This window comes from Bufo bufo, chromosome 9 (assembly GCF_905171765.1).
Source record: "Bufo bufo chromosome 9, aBufBuf1.1, whole genome shotgun sequence".
Taxonomy (NCBI): Eukaryota; Metazoa; Chordata; class Amphibia; order Anura; family Bufonidae; genus Bufo; species Bufo bufo.
The window spans coordinates 124,062,929-124,082,342 of NC_053397.1; the positions used below are offsets into that span (position 1 = coordinate 124,062,929).

The 19,414-nt window shown below is 44.0% G+C and overlaps 1 protein-coding gene across 1 annotated transcript in view; it reads left to right on the forward strand.

Moving 5' to 3' along the window:
• Positions 1-19,414, forward strand: part of OLFML2B (olfactomedin like 2B) — a 1,036,708-nt gene that overhangs the window by 432,491 nt on the left and 584,803 nt on the right. The window contains exon 5 of the mRNA XM_040408704.1: positions 15,518-15,722. Within this exon, the coding sequence (XP_040264638.1) occupies positions 15,518-15,722 (205 nt within the window). The remainder of the gene's footprint in view (positions 1-15,517; positions 15,723-19,414) is intronic.

A 19,414-nucleotide genomic window follows, 5' to 3' on the forward strand; every position in this document is an offset into this window, starting at 1 on the left:
CTTCAGGGATCCCGCAAAATTTAATGTTGTTCCGGCGGGACCGGTCCTCTAAGTCTACTACCTTGGCCCTGAGATGATCTAGCTCTTCTGTCAGCTCATTGTGGGCATCTATCAACTGATTGTGCGAGGTAGCACAGTCACCCATTTTGGACTCCACGTGGCTGACCCGCTTATCGATTGCCTCCACTGAGTTTTGGAGCAGGAGAATAAGGGCGGGAAGTCTTTATGCATTGACTTGCTGAAAAGGACTAGCTGAAAAGGACTAGCATGTCCTTTAAAAGATTGCCCGAAGCAGGCTGATCATTAGTGGGGAATGCTTGAAGGGCCTCTGTTTCGCGGGACTGGAGGAGGGATATAGCATAGCTGGGTCGTCTTGTCTGCCTGTACATGGCGGTGAAGGAGCTGTGCTCTCCCGGGACCGACTTTGCGGTGGAAGAGAGAGACGTGTAGTTAGTGGCAATCTAGTTTCTTCTTCTGGTGGAGGCTTCAGAGGTAAGTGCAGAGCCTCGGGGGAGCTGGAACCCGGAGAGCAGGATAAAGTTGGGGATGCGGCGCCATTTTGGCTTTGGCTCCGTTCCAGGAAAAAGTTTAGTTTCCCCCTGCTTTTTCCTTGACCGCTTGCCTCTGGTCATCATTTAGGAGGTTTGACCACTACTTAGATGCAGTTTGTAGAGGTTCTAGTAAGGTTGCTCTCCAGTCATTGCTGGTGTGGCGCTGGAGCTCAGGTCTCACACAGCCATCTTACTCGGCCGGCAGACCACGCCCCTATGAGTTCAGTTTTTAATGATATTTATTTTTTCACATAATGTATTACAAAACTTGTTTAAAAATTATTTATGGGGTTTAATAGAAAATAATCTTTGCTCTGGGTTTTGTTATTAAGCCTTTCCAGTAAAATATTTTTAGAGTGACTCTAATTTAAATTATTTTCATAAATGAACAGTAGAGGCAAATATAGGAAACTTTATTTCATCAGAGAAAGATGCCCTTCTCCTATTATCATACTCCTTACTTCCTGCACCCTCCTCTTCATTAACACTCAATTCACTGCTCAGATCCGTCTTCAATGAACATGGGTTGCCTGCTAACTGAAGGACCAGATAACATAGAAGTATAAGGAAAAGCAATGGGGGTGATGGAGAATCTGCTAGATACACGCAGGCAAGAGATGGACTGCTGCTTGTTTGTGTTTTACTGTTGGATTTACATCTTAACTGCTCAGCACTGCTGTGTAATGTCCATCATTATTGCAGCTGCTTCTGAGGGCATGTTATGGAGAGTTATGGAGCAGATTTGCCTGTTTCTCCATGTATAGTGTATGGGCAGACATCAAACCAGCTGGTCTTTACCCACTACTGTAGCTCAGAAATACTGGAGAATTACAGATTGAACAGAGGAAAACTGGTAAAATGCCAGATACATAGTTGCATGCATAGGTCCATCAAGTTCCACCTTTCTCAGATCAATTATATGACATTCATTGTTTCACAGACATGACCATACATATTTTAGTCTATATTGGCTGTTTTAGTTGTTCAAACTGCCCATACACATTCAATGAAATCAGGCGATAGACGAAAACGCTATCTGGGAACTTTATTTCAAAGAAAGATCTTTAGTTTAAAAATGATCTTTCTTTGAACGAAAGATCCTTTGCCCAAATATTGAAGATGCTTGGTCAGTCCTCCTACTTCAAATTTGGGGCACTGCGCGTGCAATCTAAAATGCCACCAGATAGGAGTGGTGTGTTATGTTGTTCTATTCTTATCAGTTTAATCCCTGTTACGTCCCCTATCAGGGGATGTGTATATGGCATCGATTTTAAGAACCGGGAGATGGAAAAAGATGCTTGGTCGGTCCTCCTACTTCAAATTTGGGGCACTGCGCGTGCAATCTAATGTGCCACCAGATAGGAGTGGTGTGTTATGTAGTACTATTCTTATCAGTTTAATCCCTGTTACGTCCCCTATCAGGGGACGTGTATGGAATAGATTTTAGACAACCGCAAAGAGTTGTCAATAGTTGACACACTCATGACATAAATTTTATACCTCTATGCATCAATCTTGGTGTAGTTATGACTGTGCTCGTGCGCACGTTTGGGAGATTGCAGGCGATGGGGGTTTTACAAAGCCTATGGTCGTGCTGAGGTAGTTCAGTGACAGTTAAGTGAACCAGAAAACAATGATTCTGCAGTGTGGGCCCATTGTTGGCCTAGTAGGCTTTAATAATCACCTTAGATGATCACAAAGAAAATTAATGTTTTTCTATGCAAAATTACTCGTTCCCTGGCCCCATGACCCCATATTTAACAACCCTGACTTCCCACTAGGAGTAAGAAGGCGTACGTTACTGGGCCTTCAGAGTGAGGAGAACACGTGGGTGTCCCAGCTTATTGTGAACAAAGCCATTCGTCCATTGGACTCTTTCTTGGAGGGTCATTCCCAAGGTGCTTGGGTCAGCTATTCTAGCTTGATAAACTTTATTTCTAAGTTGAGCCCCATTGAAGTACTTGCCAGGGATTTCATTCCTTTTGAATCTCTTTGTCTACAACCTTCACCTCCCACACATTTAGTGTCTCTGGTCTACGGGCTGCTTCAGGAGGGGGGAGGGCCCCCTTCTTCCTTGCCCTATGTGGGAGCATGGGAGAGGGAGTTGGGTAAATCCTTCTCCAATGAACAATTGGGAAAGGCATTCGCTTTATCACTTAAATCATCCCGAAGCGGCAACATACAAGAGAAAAACTTTAAGATCATGTCTAGGTGGTATAGGACTCCTGATCTCTTGCACTCCTTTTTTCCGTCCTGTCCGAGTACCTGTGTCACGACTGTATGTGAGCAACAATAGTATACACAGTAAAAGAGCTACTGACCGGACCCAAACTAGGGAGGATAAAGGGTGACCCCTGTCAGACCCTCAAAGCTATCCCTATGCTGCTAAAGCACATGCCCGGATCCAAATGGCGGAACGAGGCATGCCCACGTACCTAAGACTGATGACCACTGTAACCCCTACAATAGTGGAAGGGGCACGGCCACCGGTGCCCTACTCAGTATATGGAGGGAACCGTGGCCACCTCAGATCCAGTCAGAAAATAATCAGGTACACAACAATGTCTGTACACTTAGCTGAAGGTGTTGCAGCCACAGAGAAGACGGATCCAAGGACAGCTGCAATATCCGGAGTGCTTGCTGCAGCAGAACACAGGTCCAGTGAACTGATAGCTACAAGTGAAGATACTAAAGCAAGAGCTACAACTGAAATGAGAACTATAATCCACGCCCTACAATAGGAGGAGGGGTGATATAAAGAGAGGGAAATCAAACGCATGAGGAACAGCTGGGAGGAAGGAAACCAAAAGTAAACAGAGCAGTGAGAACTCCTCCCAGCTCTAGTAGTGACATCATCACAGGGGTGGAGAAACAGAGCTGTGAGAATGTCCCAAAGCTCTGGTAGTGACAGTACCCCCCCCTCTACGGGTGGACTCCGGACACCCAGGACCCACCTTCTCAGGATGAGCCCTATGAAATGCCCTGATGAGGCGAGTGGCTTTAATGTCCGACACCGGAACCCACATCCTCTCCTCAGGACCATAACCCTTCCAATGAACGAGGTACTGAAGAGAACCGCGGACAATGCGAGAGTCCACAATTCTGGAAACCTCAAACTCCAGATTGCCATCAACCAAAATCGGAGGAGGAGGCAAAGAGGAGAGTACCGTGGGCTGGACATATGGTTTTAAGAGAGATCTGTGAAATACATTATGTATCTTCCAAACTCGTGGAAGATCAAGACGGAAGGCAACAGGATTGATGACTGACAAGATTTTATAAGGCCCAATAAACTTGGGACCCAATTTCCAGGAGGGAACCTTCAGTTTAATATTTCTTGTAGACAACCACACCAGATCACCCACATTCAGGTCCGGACCAGGCACACGTCTCTTATCAGCCACACGCCTATACCTCTCACTCATCTTTTTAAGATTACTCTAAATCTTTTGCCAAATGGTAGACAAAGACGAGGAAAATCTCTCCTCCTCAGGTAAACCAGAAAGAGCCCCTCCCGAGAATGTCCCAAACTGCGGATGGAACCCATATGCACCAAAGAATGGTGACTTATCAGAAGATTCCTGACGACGGTTGTTCAGAGCAAACTCAGCAAGAGGGAGAAATGAACACCAATCCTCCTGGTTCTCTGCCACAAAACAGCGCAAATATGTCTCCAGATTCTGATTGAGGCGCTCAGTCTGACCATTCGACTGCGGGTGAAAAGCAGAAGAGAAGGACAGCCGAACCCCCAGGCGAGAACAGAAAGCCTTCCAGAACCTGGACACAAACTGCGTGCCTCTATCGGAAACAATATCAGAGGGAATGCCGTGCAATTTAACAATATGGTCGACAAAAGCTTGCGCCAACGTTTTAGCATTGGGTAAACCAGGGAAAGGTACGAAATGAGCCATCTTGCTAAAACGGTCCACCACCACCAGGATCACCGACTTCCCCGAGGAACGAGGAAGATCCGTGATAAAGTCCATGGACAGGTGTGTCCAAGGACGGGAAGGTATGGGTAACGGGAGAAGGGAACCTGAAGGCCGTGAACGAGGGACCTTAGCGCGAGCGCACGTCTCACAAGCAGCCACAAAACCCTCCACCGACTTACGAAGAGCCGGCCACCAAAATCTCCGAGCAATGAGATCTACCGTGGCTCTACTCCCGGGGTGACCAGCAAGAACCGTATCATGATGCTCCTTAAAGAGTTTGTGACGTAGCTCAGGAGGCACGAACAACTTCCCAGAAGGACAACGGGCAGGTGCCTCAGTCTGGGCAGCCTGGACCTCGGCCTCCAAATCGGAATATAGAGCAGAAACAACTACCCCCTCCGCCAAAATGGGACCCGGGTCCTCAGAGTTTCCTCCTCCCGGAAAACAGCGAGAGAGAGCATCAGCCTTCACATTTTTTATCCCAGGTCGGAATGTAACAACAAAATTGAATCTGGAGAAGAACAGAGACCATCTGGCCTGTCTCGGATTCATACGCCTGGCCGACTCCAAGTATGCCAGATTCTTATGGTCGGTAAAAACGGTGATAGGGTGCCTGGCCCCCTCCAACCAATGGCGCCATTCCTCGAAAGCCAACTTGATGGCCAACAACTCCCTATCTCCCACATCATAGTTTCTCTCTGCCGGGGAGAGTTTTTTAGAGAAAAAGGCACAGGGTCGCCATTTGGCAGGAGAAGGGCCCTGGGACAAAACCGCACCCACACCCACCTCGGAAGCATCCACCTCAACAATAAAAGGTAAGGAAACATCGGGATGCACCAAGACGGGAGCAGACGCAAAACTCTCTTTAATCTTAGAAAAGGCTGCAAGCGCCTCCTCCGACCAAGAGGAAAAATCCGCCCCCTTTCTTGTCATGTCAGTAAGGGGTTTGACAACAGAGGAATAATTCAAAATGAACTTTCTGTAATAGTTCGCAAAACCAAGAAAGCGCATCAATGCCTTCTGATTCTCAGGAAGCTCCCACTCAAGTACAGCACGGACCTTCTCCGGATCCATGCGAAAACCAGAAGCAGAGAGGAGAAAACCCAGAAATTGAATCTCCGATACCATAAAAAGACATTTCTCCAGCTTGGCGTACAATTTATTTCCCCGCAGAATCTGCAGAACCTGAAAAAGATGATCCTGATGGGTCTGAACATCAGGGGAAAAAATCAAAATATCATCAAGATACACCAATACAAATTTCCCCATTAAATGGTAGAAAATACTATTAACAAAATGCTGAAAGATGGCCGGAGCATTCATCAGGCCGAAAGGCATAACGAGATTCTCGAAATGCCCGTTAGGGGTATTAAAGGCCGTTTTCCATTCATCCCCCTCTCTGACCCTGACCAGGTTGTACGCGCCTCTCAAATCCAATTTGGAAAACACTTTGGCCCCAACAACTTGGTTGAAGAGGTCCGGGATCAGAGGAAGGGGATAGGGATCGCGAATCGTGATACGGTTCAGCTCCCTAAAATCTAGGCAAGGTCTCAGAGAGCCATCTTTTTTTTTAACAAAAAAAAAAAACGCGGCCACAGGTGACTTTGAGGGACGAATATGCCCCTTCTCGAGACTCTCGGAGATATAAGTTCGCATTGCGATTCTTTCCGGTTGTGAGAGATTGTAGAGGCGTGCTTTTGGCAGCTTGGCGCCGGGAATGAGGTTAATGGGACAGTCAAACTCCCGGTGAGGAGGTAGCTCCTGAACACCGCTCTCGGAAAACACGTCCGAGAAATCAGAGAGAAATGATGGCACAGTTTTAGTAGACACCTCTGCAAAAGTCGCTGTGAGACAATTCTCTCTACAAAAGTCACTCCACTCATTTATTTGCCTTCCTTGCCAATCAATAGTGGGGTTATGTCTAGTGAGCCAGGGTAACCCCAAAACTAGAGGAGAAGGCAATCCGTTAAGGACAAAACAAGATATATCCTCCACATGAGTGTCACCTACAGCTAGCCGGATATTGTGAACAATGCCCTTCAGAGATCTCTGTGAGAGTGGAGCAGAGTCAATAGCAAAAACAGGTATATCCTTTTCTAATGTGCAAACCTGAAAACCATGCATGGCTACAAATTGAGTGTCAATAAGATTGACGGCCGCTCCACTATCGACAAAAATCTCACAAGAAATGACTTTGCTCTCTAGCGCCACCCCTGGCTAGACAGGAGAAAACGGGAACTGCAGGTCAGAGGAAAAGCAATCAATATCCTACATCAACTTTGCCAAAGTAGCAGATGAAGCAGAATTTGATGATTTACCTTTTGAGGTTTTTCTCTTATTATCGCTCTTAGTACAGTTCAAGAATCTCCAGACGGACAAACATTTGCCAAATGACCTATGCCCCCACAACAAAAACACACCATACTCTGAGGACTAAATCCTCTTTTATCAGGGGGCCAAGTCGACCTAACTGCATGGCTCCTCCTCAGAGGGGGAGCGAGACAGGATGAGGCCCCTGCACACTGTGAATGAGTCCGCACACTGCCCCTAGACTGGACAATGGCTGGACAGAGAGGTCTCGTTTCTTTCTCTTAGACGGCCTGTCAAGGCGTACCGCCAATGACATGGCAGACTCCTAAGGACGTGGACTCTCATGGAAAGCAACGCATCTTTCAATCTCTCTGAAAGACCATGACAGAACTGACTCCGGAGTGCAGCATCATTCCAACCTGAATCAGCTGCCCATCTCCGAAATTCAGAACAATAAAGCTCCGCAGACAGTTTGTTCTGGCATAAAACACGTAAGTTAGATTCGGCCAGAGCAACACGATCCGGGTCATCATAAATCTGCCCCAGGGCCACAAAAAATCTTTCCACGGATCGAAGGGAGGGATCCCCTGATAGCAGCGAAAAAGCCCAAGTCTGAGCATTACCCCTGAGCAGGGAGATGACAATCCTCACCCTCTGCTCCTCCTTACCAGAGGAGTGGGGACACAAGCAAAAATGGAGTTCTCTGAAGCGAACAAAATTCTCACTGCCCCCGGAGAACGTTTCCGGAAGTGAAACCTTTGGCTCGCAACAGACTCCATGAGCCGGAGCAGAGCCCAATGCTTGAAGCTGAGTCATAGATTGACGGAGATCCGCTACTTCCAAAGAAAGACCCTGCATGCGGTCAACCAGGCCAGAAAGCGGATCCATGTCAAAAAAGGACGGTTTTGGTGGATTATAATGTCACGACTGTATGTGAGCAACAATAGTATACACAGTAAAAGAGCTACTGACCGGACCCAAACTAGGGAGGATAAAGGGTGACCCCTGTCAGACCCTCAAAGCTCTCCCTATGCTGCTAAAGCACATGCCCGGATCCAAATGGCGGAACGAGGCATGCCCACGTACCTAAGACTGATGACCACTGTAACCCCTACAATAGTGGAAGGGGCACGGCCACCGGTGCCCTACTCAGTATATGGAGGGAACCGTGGCCACCTCAGATCCAGTCAGAAAATAATCAGGTACACAACAATGTCTGTACACTTAGCTGAAGGTGTTGCAGCCGCAGAGAAGACGGATCCAAGGACAGCTGGCAATATCCGGAGTGCTTGCTGCAGCAGAACACAGGTCCAGTGAACTGATAGCTACAAGTGAAGATACTAAAGCAAGAGCTACAACTGAAATGAGAACTATAATCCACGCCCTACAATAGGAGGAGGGGTGATATAAAGAGAGGGAAATCAAACGCATGAGGAACAGCTGGGAGGAAGGAAACCAAAAGTAAACAGAGCAGTGAGAACTCCTCCCAGCTCTAGTAGTGACATCATCACAGGGGTGGAGAAACAGAGCTGTGAGAACGTCCCAAAGCTCTGGTAGTGACAACCTGTTGGCGCTGTGAGCAAGAGACAGGTACTATGGCCCATATATGGTGGTACTGTAGTCGGTTAACTCCCTTTTGGAAGATTTTAAATGATCTATATGACCGAGTTAGTGGCACCACTACACAATGGACTCTAGAAGGGGCTTTGCTTTCTATGCTCCCTGGTTCTATATCTATCCTGAAAAGGGGCCTTTTACGTTTTTTTGTTCAGGCTGCTCGCTTGGTCATTCCTAGATATTGGAAGACTACAAACACCCCACACTGAATTCTATATAAGGATTCCTGTGACTACCAGTCGTGGTTGCAGAGTTTAGATGCCACTTTATAAACAATTTTTGGTTTTTGTCAGCGCAAATATGCCCCCCCCCCTTTTTTTCCCTTGTCTATGTCTTGTTTGTCTTTTTTATGTCTGATATCCTCCAGGGCTGAGATCCTTTATATCTGGGTGGTTTGGACCGACATCTCCCTGACTGTCTTACTGAAGCATCTCACCCATGCTATGTACATGTTTATATAATATATGTGTCCTTGATGTTTTTTCATTTCATGATTTCCAAGATACTGCACTGTACTATCTGTGCCTTTTTCTATTTTGTTGTTTGTTATTTTTATGTCTGAAATCCTCCTGGGCTGAGATCCTCTATATCTGGGTGGTATTGACCGCCTTCTTCCTTACTGCCCTTCTGATGTATTTCACCCATGCTGTGTACATGTTTATATAATGTATAAGTTTCGTTTGATGCTTTTCATGATTTCCAAGATACTGCACTGTACCATTAGTGCCTTTTTCTATTTTCTCTTTAATAAAAGATATTTAACAACAAAGGTGCTGGGGGCTCTAATGGAAGTATCACTATTACTGGGGGCACTAATGGAGGCATTATTAATTGTGGGGGGCACTAATTGGGGCATTTAAATTACTGAGGGGCACTAATGGGGGAATTATTCATTCTGGGGGGCATAATGGAGGCATTACTAATTCTGAGGTCACTAATGGGGGCATTATTAATTCAGGGGCATTATTAATTTTGGGGGCACTAATGGGGAGCATTATCAATTCTGGGGGGCACTAATGAAGGCATTAAATTACCAGGTGGCACTAATGGGGGCATTATTAATACTGTGAACCACATTAAGACATAGCGACTTAACACCCCGTGTTAAGCCACAGCCCACAACCACACCATCTTTGGGGTGTGACTTAACTTGGACAGTATTTTTTGTTTGGAAAGGTGAGGCCCGGGCAGTAATGGATGACAGACACAGCAATTGCACTCGGGTCTGGGTCTGGCTGGTGTTTCAGTCAACCATTAGGGCCCTGGCCTCATTCCCTGACATGTGCTCTTGCTGAGTAGTAGAGCACATGGGCTGAGAATCATCTCCTGCATCATGCCTGCTGCTCAAGAGAGTATTATGTATACTGTTTTGTATGGGGGAACAGGGCTCGGTATTTGCCGGGACTGTCTCTGAAAATCAGGCTATTAGGGGTCATGACTGCTGTGTGGGGGCACAAAGGGGACATTATACTGTGGGAGAGCACTAAGGGAAAATAAACACCGTGTGAGACACTAGTGTTGATCGCGAATATTCTAATCGTGAATTTTTATCACGAATATTGGCACTTCGCAATAATTCGCGAATATCTAGAATATAGTGCTATATCTTCGTAATCGTGAATATTCTAAATTTTATTTTCATCAGTACCCATGATCCCTCACTGCTTCTTGCTTGTGGGCCAATGAGAAGGCTGCAATATCTTTGACTTTAGGAGTAGTGTTGATCACAAATTTTCCGATTGCTGATTTTCTCAATCAGGAAAATAATGACTGCAGATCACAAATTCTCGAATATATGACGAATATTCGCCCAAATATTCACAAAATATCTCAAATTCGAATATCGACCCTGCCGCTCATCATTGTGGGACACTAGTGTAGCATACTATAAAGTAAACTCTGACTTCTGACTCCTCCTCCTCCAGTATCTAGTAAGCATTTTATGTTCATTTTTTTTTTACATGAGTGAGTGTGTAGGGGGTTGTATGGCAAGAGTGAGTGGTCTTGACTAGGAGGGGCTGTTGTGAGGAAGTTCCTTGGGGGTAAAAGGGGTTCATTCAAGAATTTGCAATGGGACCAAGCCTTTTCCTGTTACATCCCTAAGTGTATGTACATGATATTGTGGTGTTCACATACCTTGGTTCATAAATGAATGTTAATATTGAGGCATCTATGGAGCTACCAAGGAGTGCTATCAAAAGCCCTCATAGGGACCCTCGGGATGTTACAATCAATATACTTCACGGTCTACAGACCAAAAAAATCTCTTTAGGGTTCTCTACCTAATATTAAAATAATAGTAATTACTAGCAGCAACTAAGGGATTTTCCCCTTATTAAGCAACTATTATAGACACCGATTCAGGTGTTCTATTTGTAAGCTGGAGGCAGACAAGCTGATGTGTATGGTTAATTTATCACTGATGTTAGTGAGGGTAGATGTACTACATTGGTATACTGTGCCTAGATTGGGTTTGGCAGGGATATGGGTATTTGGCTTTATCTTTATTAACAGTGGAAATATTCTGTTAGTGCGTGGCCAGCTTGACAAACCACACGCACATGTCAGCTGTTCTCAGAGTTTAGCACGCGTTATACTCAGTAATACTTAGGTTGATACTGCAATGTACATGAATTGGCAATCCTTTTTGGTCTGTAGACCGTGAATGATAGTATTGTTTATAGGTTTTACCCACATTTTTTAATCCTGTTTGTATGTCCGTATAATTTAGCAGAATGGCTTGATTTGAAAAGATAACTTTGATTTGAAAAGATAACTTTACACAAGAGGCCAACCAGGTCTTTTCAAATCAAGCCATTCTGCTAAATAATACAGACATACAAACAGGATTTAAAATTTTTGGTAAAAACTATAAACAATACTATCGTTCATGGTGGGAGATAGCCAGCCTAGAGACATATATCAATCAGAAAATTGTCTACAGAGGCCTGAGGAATACATTAAGACCAAATATTCACACAGATGATCCAGAATATATAAAAGGCTGGGACAATGTCCTTACCGAAAATTCATTAAGACTTATGAGATATATGGTTGACTATGAAAGACGCTATTTTGAGCGTATTTCTGATCAACTTATCAGGAAATAAAAGAAATTACTTACGTTTGGGCAACATTCAGTTTCAAAAATCAGGAGTCTAGGTTACAAAAAAAGTTTTGGAAGCCTGAAAGAGGAGATAAAGGAAAGAAAGCATCGGAAATACATTTTGACAATTAGATTTTGAAACTGACCATATATATAATTGGAAAAATAGACAAAATTTTCCAGTGAGAAATACTAGATATACTGATTATTCTGAATCCGAAACCTCTGGGGCTGAAACCACAAATACCAAGATCCATAATAGAGGTGGCACTAAAGAAAGGTCCGATACAATAGATACCGCAATTTGAAAAAAACAGGGAATCCGACTATTAATACGGCAGAATGTATTCAGCCATCACAAACTAGAGAATCCTCATTATTGGGTGGATTTGTATTTTCCAGTTCCAGAACTGGAACTCAAGTATCAATGGACAATACTATTTCAACAAGGCCAAAAACGATGATAGAAACGCAGAATACCCCAGTGACAGCATCATCATCACCAATGCATTTAGGCACAAACATCACCAATACTACAGTGCAACAGAACCAGGGCCCTATATTGGCGGGTCAGCCAAACATTTTTCGATCTGAAAAGCACGTCCCTTTATGGGATGCAGATCTCCCCTATAAAAGACCCGTCAATATAGATAAAACAACGGAAGAATTGGAGACGACCCAGGTTATTAATCTGTCAGCACTGTCTTTAACTAAGGCACAAATTTTCCTTCTAAAAAGAGGTCTTACATTGACGCCAGTACTATGGTTTGATAAATTTAGTTGGGTGAAGGATATTAATTTATTCGCACGGAAATTAGCACTGCAAAAACAGTTTGCGAGTACAACGTTCGATACAAGCAAATTAATCCAGAAAGGACAACAAGTGTTGTATACTCTGGAAAGTCTTCATATGGAAAGCGAGGGTTTTTACTCTGAGATTACACCCCCACTGACAGATCTTAAACCCAGATCGAGATGGACCCCACCTTTATCACAGTTTAGAAATATTGAAACATTTGTAGAATTAGTTTCTCAAGAGATCAATAAATTAAAAACAAAAACAGATATTATTCCGAATAATTTGACACATGAGGAGTTTAATGCCCTTGAAGAGCTGAGATTGAATAAGGACATTGTGATCAAATCAAGTGAGAAAGGGGGTAACATAGTGGTCCAAGATAGGACAGACTATGATCAGATGGTAAACAGACTGTTGATGGATAAAGAAATATATGAGATCTTGAAAGAGAATCCAACAAATAGGTACCTTGTGATCTACATAAATTTGAAGACAGCTAGGGATCAATGCTTGATATCCAAAGAAGAATTCGAATTCCTGTACCACGATTGTGACATTTTATGCACTTCCCAAGGTGCATAAAAATAAAATTCCAATAGCTGGACGTCCAATAGTCTCAGGAAATGACCCAATCGGCTAGTGAATACGTTGATGTTGTGTTGAGACCATTTGTAACATCATTACCTTCATATATAAAGGATACCACTGATGTACTCACCAAAATTAGTGATATCTGCATCAACGTATTTAGCTAGCCTGGACGTGGACGCGTTGTACAGTAATATTGAACATGAAATTGGTATCAAAGCGATAAAATACTTTCTGGACACTAAAAGCACATGTTTTCACGAACAAAATGAATTTGTGTTAATTTTATATACTTACACAGAAAATAATTGTGAGTAACGGTACCTTTTATCACCAAAAGAAAGGTACGCCTATGGGGACACCTTGTGCACAGACTTTTGCAAAAAATTTTTTGGGGTGGTGGGAGGACACAATAATCTTTTCGAATACACTTGCACGTTTCACTAGTCACATTTTATTTTGGGGTAGGTTCATTAATGATATTTTGTTATTTTGGGAGGGTAAAAAACAGGAATTTATTGAATTTGTAAACGTATTAAATAAAAACGAGATAGGTATGCATTTTACCTTTGAAATCCATCCAAATAAAATCTGCTTTCTGGATTTAACGATCCAGAAAGATGAGAATGGTCATCTCCTAACGGACATTTTCCGTAAGCCAACTTCGACAAATAGTCTTCTCCACTGGACAAGTTGGCACCCGACAACATTGAAGAGTGGGATACCGGTCGGGCAATATTTAAGAGCTAGGAGAAATTGCACTACAGAGGAGGCCTTTAAAAAGGAGGCGGATAAATTATTCAAACGCTTCAGAGCAAGAGACTATCTGCAAAAAACCCTAAAAAGGGCATTTAACCGTGCAAAGTACATAAAGCGAGAGGATTTATTATCCCAAAAGAATAGGATTGACCCTATGCAGGATACAAAAAGAATAAGATGTATTGGAATCTATGATTGTAACCATTTACAAATAATGACTATTCTTAAAAAACATTGGAAGATACTTACCAGTGACCGAGAACTAAGTACGGTCCTATCATCATATCCCAGTGTCACGTACAGAAGGGGACAGAACCTCAAGGATAAACTGGTCCACAGCTTCCTTCCTAAAATAGAAACAACAAATGAAAATTGGTTAAAATCCAGTATTGTGGGGTCATTCCCATGTGGAAATTGTACGTTATGTAAATACATACCTACAGCTAAGAGCTTTAAAAACCCGGTTGATGGACGTGAATAGACGATAAGAGACTTTTTCAATTACCGCAGCAGTGGCATCATATATGTGGCATCATGTACTTGCCCAAAGCTATATGTTGGTAAAACAACACAGGAGCTAAGAAGGAGAATATCAGGACATATTAGTGCCATTAATACAGAAAAAGATACATCACTCTATAGACATATTACGTACATTCATAATGGTAATCTTGATGTCCTGAAATTTTGGCTACTGGCTGAGAAGTGGAAATTTGGATCAAAGACTGCTTCAGGAAGAGGCCAGATGGATTTATAGATTACAGATCCTGAGCCCAAAAGGCCTAAATGAAGGCTTTTCCTATACGGCCTTCATTTAACATTTTTGAAATTACTAAAATAATAATTGAGTAAATAATAATGTTGCAAGTGTTCATAAGAAGAAATTATGACAGGCCCATACATATTTGCACGGAATATATAATCATCCCGAGCATTATTAGCCATAATGACACCGATTTAATGTAAATGTTATCTGACAGTATCTGACAGTATCCAGGTAATTATGGCAGGTGCAACTCACTTACCCGTCTAAAGTAATACCAGCTAAATACCGTGCATCTAATGTAATACATAAATTGAGGGTGCCCCAGGTCATATAGTTGGATATTGCTTCTCTCATTGCTGGCATTAAGGGACTGGAGTTTTTTTTAAATTGTAACTGACCTTTAAAAACTATTCTCCATTTAGCAATAAGTTAATCTTGTATTAATAACATGTTTAACATACATATGAGAACCATAGATTACCAGCAATCTTCAGCCATGTCCCCATCACGGACTTTGCTGTCGTCGCTTGGGTATCGTCGCCTGGAGGGAGGAGTTACACGACCGCAGTAAATGATTAATGGCACAAGGTATAAGAGAGCGGTGACGTCGGCGGGGAGGATATAGCACTGACTGATCGCTGGGCTGATTGAATATTTCCACTGTTAATAAAGATAAAGCCAAATACCCATATCCCTGCCAAACCCAATCTAGGCACAGTATACCAATGTAGTACATCTACCCTCACTAACATCAGTGATAAATTAACCATAGCAGCTACTAGTTTAGTAAATATCAAACCTTGCTGTTCACTGACATTTTTAAATAATTTTTTTTTCTTCATTACACTTACGTTTTAACAATGACTAAACAAAGATATATATTTTAATATTAGGTAGAGACACCTAAAGGGATTTTTGGTCTGTAGACCGTGAAGTATATTGATCTATGGAGCTACAGTACATCATATTTACTCCTATAATTTTCTTTGTAATAAATGTTTCAGTTTTGCTTACATTAACAATCAATACAGCACAGCATTGAATAGTTGCAGAATGAAACTAAATCTAGTGTTTTTATTTCTTGACAAGGACAAGTATGAAGAACAATTTCTTAGAGATGAACAGGCAAATTTTATAAGTCCTAAACCACATCCAGAACCACCACAACAAGTACAAAGGAGTCCACTCTCTCAAAGGCAAATTCATGTTAGACCAAAGCCAGCACCAAAGCCTGTTATCCGTGGAGTAACATTTTACAAAGCCAAAGATACAGAAAGTGATTTAGATGACCAACGTAAGTAAAAAAAAATTTAATTTTCTTTTAGCGATATGTCTTGAATTCCAGATAATAATAATAATCAGTGGATTATTTTTTAACACATATTGGGCCTTATGTTGGATGATGTTCTTTGTGGTTGCCTTGATTGCTGCCCATCAGTGTCAAATCATAAGTGCCATACAAATATATCCCAAAAATGTCCCAAATAACAGTGTCATATTTTATCCAAATAATACTGCCATACAGTTGCTTAAATAACCATGCAATACAGTGCCACATCATAGATTACAAAAACGATATTGTATAGTGCCTTAAAGGGAATCAGTCACCAATTTTCTACTGCCCTCACTATTAAGTCCTAGCAGCTTCAACGCATGCCAATGAGTCCTCATATTTAGGGATGAGCGAACCCGAACTGTATAGTTCGGGTTCGTAACAAATTTTGGGGTGTTCGTGACACGGACCCGAACCCAAACATTTACGTAAAAGTTCGGGTTCGGTGTTCGGCGCTTTCTTGGCGCTTTTTGAAAGGCTGCAAAGCAGCCAATCAACAAGCGTCATACTACTTGCCCCAAGAGCCTATCACAGCCATGCCTACTATTGGCATGGCTGTGATTGGCCAGTGCAGCATGTGACCCAGCCTCTATTTAAGCTGGAGTCACGTAGCGCCGTCACGTACCGCCGTCACTCTGCTCTGATCAGTGTAGGGAGAGGATGCCACTGCTGTTAGGACGAGATTAGGCAGGGATTTACTCAGCAAAAACACTTAATGAAGTGATCGATCTACAGCTGTGAATCATTCAACTTCTGCTAGTAATAATTGCTCACATAATAATTGCTCACTGTTTTTAGGCTGCCCAGAGCATTTTTATGTCACTTTTTTCTGGGGTGATCAGCGGCCATTTTGAGTCTTGTGGTGCGCCAGCACAAGCTGCCACCAAGTCCATTTAACCATCAATAGTGTGTTGTTGTTTTTTGCTATATCCTACATCAGGGGCTTGGCTGTGCTTGCTATTTTATTGAGGGGTGAAATACAATTGCCAAAATAGCAATACCCTAAATCTGGTGTTTCAGCTGTGGCTAGCCAATTGTAATACTGTCTGCTGTCTGGCAAAGGATATATTTTTTTCTCTGGTGAAATTCAATTCCCAAAATAGCAATACCCTAAATCAGTGGTTTCTGCTGTTGCAGGCCAAGTGTAAATCTGTCCGTAAAAGGGTATATTACACTCAGCGTGCATCTCCAATTGTATTTTTGTTCCGTAAAAGGGTATATTACACAAACTGTTAAATTACAATTGCTGAAAGCATAAGCCTTTAAATTTGCACGCACTATTGTGCATCTCACATAGTGTAGTTCTGTCCGTAAAAGGGTATATTACATTGAAGGTGCAAATTCAAGTGCTGATAGGGTCATCCTCAATAACTTCACACGCTACCGTGCATCTCCAAGTCTAATTCTGTCCGTAAAAGGATACCTGTCATTCAGGGCCTAAATACTGGGCCTACAATTTATATTCAGCTAAATCTGTGGTTACTGCTGTGCCTGTATTAATGTAATATGGTACTTAAATAGATAGCCAGATAGTGTTAGGTGCCTATAAAAAAAAGGCCTGAATTTGAATTCAATAGATTGGGCCAAATAATTTTTTCTTATTGTGGTGAATGGTAACAATGAAGAAAACATCTAGTAAGGGACGCGGATGCGGACATGGTCGTGGTGGTGTTAGTGGACCCTCTGGTGCAGGGAGAGGATGTGGCCGTTCTGCCACAGCCACACGTCCTAGTGAACCAACTACCTCAGGTCCCAGTAGCTGCCAGAATTTACAGCGATATTTGGTGGGGCCCAATGCCGTTCTAAGGATGGTAAGGCCTGAGCAGGTACAGGCATAAGTCCAATTGGGTGGCGAGAGTGGATCCGCACGTTCACATTATCTCCCACCCAGTCTTCTGCAGAAAGCGCACAGATGGGCGCCTGAAAACCCACACCCATCAGTCTGTCACATCACCCCCATGCATATCAGGGAAACGGTCTGAGCCTCAAGTTATGCAGCAGTCTCTTATGCTGTTTGAAGACTCTGCTGGCAGGGTTTCCCAAGGCATCCACCTAGCCCTTCCCCAGCGGTGGAAGACATAGAATGGCACTGACGCACAACCACTTATGTTTCCTGATGATGAGACATGGGAATACCACCTCAGCACTTCTCTGATGATGACGAAACACAGGTGCCAACTGCTGCGTCTTTCTGCAGTGTGCAGACTGAACAGGAGGTCAGGGATCAAGACTGGGTGGAAGACGATGCAGGGGACGATGAGGTCCTAGACCCCACATGGAATGAAGGTCGTGCCACTGACTTTCACAGTTCGGAGGAAGAGGCAGTGGTGAGACCGAGCCAACAGAGTAGCAAAAGAGGGAGCAGTGGGCAAAATCATAACACCCGCCGCCAAGAGACTCCGCCTGCTACTGACCGCCGCCATCTGGGACCGAGCACCCCAAAGGCAGCTTCAAGGAGTTCCCTGGCATGGCACTTCTTCAAACAATGTGCTGACGACAAGACCCGAGTGGTTTGCACGCTGTGCTATCAGAGCCTGAAGCGAGGCATTAACGTTCTGAACCTTAGCACAACCTGCATGACCAGGCATCTGCATGCAAAGCATGAACTGCAGTGGAGTAAACACCTTAAAAACAAGGGACTCACTCAGGCTCCCCCTGCTACCTCTTCTGCTGCTGCCGCCTCGGCCTCTTCTTCCGCCTCGGGAGGAACGTTGTCACCTACCGCCCAGCAAACAGAGGATGTACCACCAACACCACCACCTCCGTCACCAAGCATCTCCACCATGTCACACGGCAGCGTTCAGCTCTCCATCTCACAAACATTTGAGAGAAAGCGTAAATTCCAACCTAGTCACGCTCGATCCCTGGCCCTGAATTCCAGCATTACAAAAACTACTGGCCTATGAAATGCTGTCATTCAGGCTGGTGGACACAGACAGCTTCAAACAGCTCATGTCGCTTGCTGTCCCACAGTATGTTGTTCCCAGCCGCCACTACTTCTCCAAGAGAGCCGTGCCTTCCCTGCACAACCAAGTATCCAATAAAATCAAGTGTGCACTGCGCAAAGCCATCTGTGGCAAGGTCCACCTAACCACAGATACGTGGTGGACCAGTAAGCACGGCCTGGGACGCTATATCTCCCTAACTGCACACTGGGTAAATGTAGTGGCGGCTGGGCCCCAGGCGGAGAGCTGTTTGGCGCACGTCCTTCAGCCGCCAAGGATCGCAGGGCAACATTCTTTGCCTCGTGTAGCCTCCTCCTCCTACTCCGCTTCCTCCTCCTCTTCATCCACCTGCTCATCCGGTCAGCCATACACCTTCACCACCAACTTCCGCACAGCCCAGGGTAAACGTCAGCAGGCCATTCTGAAACTCATATGTTTGGGGGCAGGCCCCTCACCGCGCAGGAGTTGTGGCGGGGTATTGAACAACAGACCGACGAGTGGTTGCTGCCGGTGAGCCTCAAGCCCGGCCTGGTGGTGTGCGATAATGGGCGAAATCTCGTTGCAGCTCTGGGACTAGCCGGTTTGACGCACATCCCTTGCCTGGTGCATGTGCTGAATTTGGTGGTGCAGAAGTTCATTCACAACTACCCCGACATGTCAGAGCTCCTGCATAAAGTGCGGGCCATCTGTGCACGATTCCGGCGTTCA